General features: G+C 39.0%; 1 protein-coding gene across 1 annotated transcript; it reads left to right on the forward strand.

The window, feature by feature from the left end:
* The first annotated feature begins 1094 nt into the window (after nucleotides 1-1094).
* On the forward strand, nucleotides 1095-5394 carry cytip (cytohesin 1 interacting protein). Its single transcript, XM_032566614.1, has 8 exons — nucleotides 1095-1342; nucleotides 1646-1695; nucleotides 1828-1882; nucleotides 1993-2095; nucleotides 2280-2373; nucleotides 2461-2527; nucleotides 3902-3968; nucleotides 4197-5394. The coding sequence occupies exons 1-8, from the start codon at nucleotides 1175-1177 to the stop codon at nucleotides 4664-4666; spliced, it is 1074 nt and encodes a 357-aa protein (XP_032422505.1). The 5' UTR covers nucleotides 1095-1174; the 3' UTR covers nucleotides 4667-5394.
* Nucleotides 5395-6510: the final 1116 nt, after the last annotated feature.

Genomic DNA, 6510 nt, shown 5'->3' on the forward strand with positions numbered 1-6510 from the left:
AATTTACTATGACAACAGAGGAAATAATAAAAGAAAATGTTTCATGTAAAACACTTGTAAAAATAGGTATATAGCTATGAGGCCAGTCTTTGTTGACACTTGTATTAGTAATGTGTCTCTTATTTATTCCTCTTCTACAAGTTATTGGATACATGCAGCAGCATTTTCTACTGTTTCAAATAAAATCTGCTAAAAAAGTGAAAGTATGAAGCTATAGGGCTCACCAGAGCTGTGGATCTCTGCAGCTCTTCCAGAGTTACCATGGGTCTCTTGGCTACTGCCCTGATTAAACCTCTTCGGTTTAAGTGGATAGTCATGACTTGGTAGGTTTGCAGCTTGTCCACACTTCAGATCTCTGAGAGATGTTCGAAGCTATATCACTTTCCTTCTACCCTAAAAGCAACACTTTGTGTATATCTATCACATAAAATCCTACTAAAACATACTTTAATAGTGTAGTTTGTTGTTGTAATGTAACAAAAATATTGAGGGGTGAATATTTTTGCAAGGTTCGATTCATATGTTTGAAAACATGAGTGTTGCAGTGGGACAAAATGCACCAGGCTTCAGCTTCTTGTCAGTCTTTGTCCTCCTGACTTTTGAGCAGCCCCTAAGTGTGATTTGTCTTTTGATCCAACTGTGTCTGATGCCTTCAGCTCAATGACCCATGCTGTCTGTCTCAGCAGTGTTATACCGACCGAGAACAAAATCTGCCTTTTGTCTGTCCCCATCAGACACGTCTCCCTGCCTGGCAGAGCACAGGACTGAGACTTTAGCCCATTGAGAAACTGAGAGAGGAAGAAGGGAAGAAGCAGGTGCTGCAGAAGCAGTGAGGTGGCAGATTTCTTGTGTTCTGACAGACCATAAATCGAATTGCCAGGATTGCAAAAATTAGAGGGGACTGTTTGAAGGGGAATTATATACAATAGCCTCAGCATTTTACCTCCTTTTCTTTTCAATGCTCTTCTCAAGAAACTGAAAAAAAAGGTGAATGGGGGTTAACAGGAAAGAAGGTATGCGAGTCTGAGATCTGCAGATGCAGGTCCACCACAACCATCACATGACACGGATTTCCTCTTTACACATTATGCTTTTGTGTGACGCACAGGGCTGTGCCACACAATTAAACTGCTCCTGCAGGAGGAGGCTATGTTGCTTTGAGAACTACTCCACCATGCAGTCCACCATGAATATCAATGGACTTCAGCGACAAAGCAGCCAAGAGAACTGCAATCTGGATAACACTTTGAAGAAGAAGGCTGCTCTGTGGTACCGGCGCTCAATGAGGGGGAACAGTGACCGACACCGACAGAACACCAGCACCCTGCCCAGAAGTTACAAGGTGAGACTACAGCTCAAGAGCAGCTTGCAAGCATAAAAGCTGAATATTTTCTATTTTAACATCTGGAAAGTGTGACATGCTGTATGCTGAATGAAGCAGTACTGAGATTTTTATGTAAAAGACATGTCACAAAAGTATTTAGAACAAAGTGGCATAAACTGCCTAAATAAATGTAATATTTTATTACTGTTTAGAGGTTTACAACATGCAATTAAAGTTATATCAGTATGAATTATTTTAATTATTTTGAGAGGTTCAAAGCTGTTACAAATTAAAGAGGAACTGTGCATTCTCCCTCTGCAGGCAAAGCTTACCCCCACCAACTCTCTGGTTGATTACATGGACCCACAAAGGTAAATAAGTTAGGCTTTATGTGCAATTTTTAAAATATATTCAAAATGTACCCTGGTAATCATTGAAAAATGCCATTAAGAAACAACAGCATGTCTGAAAATAATCACTGTTGCATTTATGTTCTAATGCAGAACCACAGTGGTGTTGGAAAAACAAGACAACGAAACATTTGGTTTTGAAATTCAGGTATGCCATTTCACCTTTTGCTAACATTATAAATAATGCATTTAAAGTGTTAAAGTTAAAAACTGTTTTCTGTCAGGCTTTTGTCTCAATATCCTGCATCTCGTTTGCAGACGTATGGTTTGCAGTTAAAGAGCACGTCTGAAGTGGAGATGTGCACTTTCGTGTGCAACATAAAGGAAGACAGCGTGGCTGAAAGTGCTGGCTTGACCGCAGGTAGTCCACCCACTTCCTTGCTACCTTATAGACCCTACACAAGCACACATCAAGACTGTTACCTAAAAAATGATGGAAACCTAGCTCACCACATGTCAGCCTGAGCACGCCCATGCACACTGACAACTGAAGCTCGAGTGGCATGCATCTTCTCAAAGTTGTTTTTATTTTGTTGTTGTCACAGGAGATGTCATTGTCACCATCAATGCGGTCAGCATAGAAGGATTGTCACACCAACACATTCTTGACCTTATAAGACAATCAACCAATAATCTAAAGTAAGTAAAGATCTCATGGTTTTGCTGGAACAAAACATAAATCACCGTAAAGAAGCAGTTTTATAACAGAATTTCATCTGGTTCCAGGTTGGAGACTGTGTGTGGTAATGTTGTGAAGAAGATAGAGCTTGAGAAGAAACTCAATCAGCTCCAGGTGTGTTCCTTGTAGGATTAAGTTATACTACACTACACTACTGGGGACAATTACAATTATGGGTTATAATATCCAACATCAGAAGGTAAAGAGAAAAAAGTGAGAGAAGGAAATTAAAGTTGAAGAATTCCCTTTGACTCATCCGCTTCAAACACCAGAATTGCACAACAGAAATTGTTGTCCATAGCAAGGCTTTAGGCCCAGTCATGACTTGTCATTCAGTTCATGCGAGCTCTGCCGACCTATTTTCAGCAAAGCTGACAGAGAAATCCTGTCGTAACAGCTGTGGTTCCAGCCAGAAAGCCACGCGAAAGGCAGATGATTTCAGTGGATTCACAAATAAAAATGAGCCAAAAGAAAATAGCAACAACACTCAGAATGCCCAAAGCATGACTAAATAACAAAAGAAAACTTTTTGCTGAAGTTTTTTTTTTTAATTTGATGAAAGTCGCAAAACATGGTGCAAAAATCATTTATCACAACTGAATCCAAACAAGTTGATCAGGGTTCAAAGTTGAACAAACTGTCACTTGATCTGGTTGTCTTAAAGTTTCCATTGGAGATCCAGAACCTCCTGGCTAGACGTTGTCATGAGAGGTTGATCAGCCAATTAGAAGCTGACTTTGGCATAGATCCTTGCTTTGTCACATTAAAAAGCCAGCAAGAATGTAGTTTATTGATTGAAACTACATTCCTTAGACAAGACAGAAAGCAAGAATATAAACAATCCATCCTGGTAGATTAAACTGTATCCTGACTGGAGAGGTTTTGATACTCAAGCTTTTAAGTGTAATCTTACTCCTGAACAAAAGGACAATCACATACTTAACACATTAAATATTTAAAGTTAGCTTATCAATAAAAAAATCATGTATTATTTCAAAGGTTACAAAATTTCTAAATTAGCAAAAATAAGATGACAGAAGATTTACATGTAATGACAGCCATTTAGATAAAACGTATTCTCAGCATAACTCTTAGAGAACTTAAAAACATTGAAAACTATTATGTAGATGATAGTGTTTTCTTGCTGAATCTAAAAAGTCCTGCAATGACAATTTTATGAGAGCTTTGTAAAAGCAGATAAATGCATGTGAGAAATCAACTCAGAAGTGTTCTCTGCACTACACCATCAAAATATAAACTGTCCCATTTTGCTGTCAATGCAGGGTATGAGCTATAAGAAACCAGAATCATCTGCAAACTAAAACCATCCACACTATTTTTCTATTACATGCTGGGCTGAGGCTCAACCTGTAGTCATCAATCTTCTCAATGAGAGCCACTCTTTAAATTAAATGGGTCATTCTGAGTTTATAAATGTTGTGACACATTTAAAAAGAATTAACCGTGATTTTTTTTCTGCCCATGCAGCAGTCCTTGCGTGAGAAGTTGAAGGAGTTTCAAGCGCTCTCATTACAGGAAAGAGGTCTGATGCGAGGTGAGAGCTCAGCTGTCAGACCACAGCACTTCCTTTCGCACTGCCTCTGTCATTTCTCCTAAGCAGGCCTGTTTTTTTTTATTGTGAATTACTGCAGGGTGTCAACTTCAGATAATTTAGATTAAGGTGTTCCCCTGAGAAATGCACAGACAGCTTTCAAACTTCCTGTTGCATACACTATTTCTTGGCAATTGGGCGTTTGAGTGACAAAGACTCTTGTGTTTCCAGATAATTTAAATGACAGCAGCCTCAACCTGTTGATGGACCCTTCGGGTATTCTGAGCTCCCCCATGGGGCGCCGGGGTCGGCGTTTTTCCAGCGACAGCAGCTACAGGAGTGGGATGACAGACGACAGCGACCAGGCCAGTGTGTTTGGGGATGTGAGCTCACCCAGTCCCTATAGTGCAGCCAGCACCACGGATGATGGCTGCTTCTTCTCAAAAGACTTCCCCCTGCAGGAAGGGCCAAGGAGGACATCGTCATCCAGCCTTCATCACCAGGCCTTATGCCGCTCCAGCAGCTCCAGTCTGGCCGGCAGCAGCACCTCTCTGTCTCCATCCTGGGAAGAAACAAGGATCTCATCCCTGTTTGGGACTCTGCCAAGGAAAAGCAGGAGAGCCAGTGTGCGCAAACAGATCTTTAAGTTAATTCCTGGACTTCAGCGATCAGTTGAAGAGGAGGAGATGGGAACAGCTTGAAAGGTTTCTCATGAGATCCCTTGATATTAAGGGCTGGTTGAAGGTTGTAACAATAGACACTCTGATGAAGTGTTTTCTCACACTTCAAGTGAAGATACAAGTTTACTCCAACGCTTTCTGAGCCTTAATGTGAGCTGAGCTCAATATTTGGACTAAAACTCCAGTGCAAAAGCATTACAAAAACGAATTCATGTTAAGTGAATGTAACAGGCTGCAATGTATAATACATGAACATATATCCTACTTACTTGAATATTTCTTTCTGTGTGCATCTCACACAGAGCAGCATTAATGACAGTTTAAATTCCAGTTATAATCCTTACTTTGGATTTTAAAATGACACTGTTTTGACCTAAATGAACAAATTAGATAAACAATTAGGCAGCACTTACACGACTTTCAGGTGCTTGAAACCAAAACCAAATCTGTAAACCATGTATGTCTGTTAAGTTCATAACAGGATGTGGGCATGAGAGTACTACTTAGCTTTTTTTTCCATTTCCAAAATTACTCTCAGACTCAAAAGGATACAACTTACTTTCGGTCCACAGAAACAGTGCATCTGCTTTCCTAATTTCTTCATAATTATAAAATAATTATATAAAACTGTATATATATGAAAGCAACTGGAAATATTTTGTTTTTGATATATGCTTTATTTTGTTCACTCAAGGTTGTATATATGTAAAAAGGCTTTTAATCAATAAACCGTGTTGTTATGCACTGTTTGATGTATCACAATGATTTTTACTGCTTACGCACTGAACAGGAAGAAAAGACGCAGACAAATTACGTCTGTGCAAGCATAATATGCAAATCAGTTTGGTTACTTAGAAGCAGCCAATAACGGTTCTTTAAAATTAGGAGCAGCCTTCTTACCTGTTTCCTGCTGCAGTCAAACAGATAAAGAAAGACTAACTGTTGCTGGGCACCAAGAACCCGTGATAACCCAACCTGAGTCATTTTTCTCTTGAAAACAGTTCATGATGATGCAGCAATAGAGATAAGAATCTAATCCCTTGCTGATTTTGTAAGTTTGCAAAGTTAAAAACAAACTTACAAAACCTATTTTTCATTGCACTTTAATCTTAGAGCTGAAAAAAAGAATAGAAACATACTGGAAACAAACAAACAAACACATAAAATACAATTTATTTGCATTTAATTTAGTGATGGAAGCATTTGATGCCAACACCACCCAACCAGAATTCTGGTTCCACACATTGTTTATGTGCTCGTATGACACACAGATTCATCATTCAGTCAACTAAAGATGTTCCTGAACATACCTTTTGTGCACCAAGCATGTCTGCCTACATCTTCTGGTTTTCAAATTTCTCCACCAAAGAGCTAACAAGGGATGTCAGGGACAACACTTATATCTATAAAAGCCTGCTATATTGATTTTTTATTAATCGATTGTTAAAAAAGGTATAGTATTGACTACACTTGTCCTAATTCTTAATCTCAATGCAAGATGTTGCCTCCCATGGTAAGGATGATGAATATTGAAAATAAGATGGTTAGCCTGAAACTTTACAAGATGCTAATGATCTGAAGTAACAGCAACTTTCAGTAACCAAGAACTCCACTGGCCATGCATAACGCTGTAATGACTCAAAATCTTGAAGCTCCTGTAATACAATTGTCTTCTGCTTACCAGCGCTTGCAAAATCACTCAGAGAAAGGAAGAAATGAAGTTCTGTGGTTAAATGAAACCAAAATAGAGCTCTTGAACGTTGACTTGACCCATCATGTTTGGAGGAAGAGAAATGCTGAGGTTGATCAAAAGAGCAATCATCATAGAGGAGAAAGCATTATGCTTTGAGGATAACTTTCCGATC

This window comes from Xiphophorus hellerii, chromosome 7 (genome assembly GCF_003331165.1).
Source record: "Xiphophorus hellerii strain 12219 chromosome 7, Xiphophorus_hellerii-4.1, whole genome shotgun sequence".
Taxonomy (NCBI): Eukaryota; Metazoa; Chordata; class Actinopteri; order Cyprinodontiformes; family Poeciliidae; genus Xiphophorus; species Xiphophorus hellerii.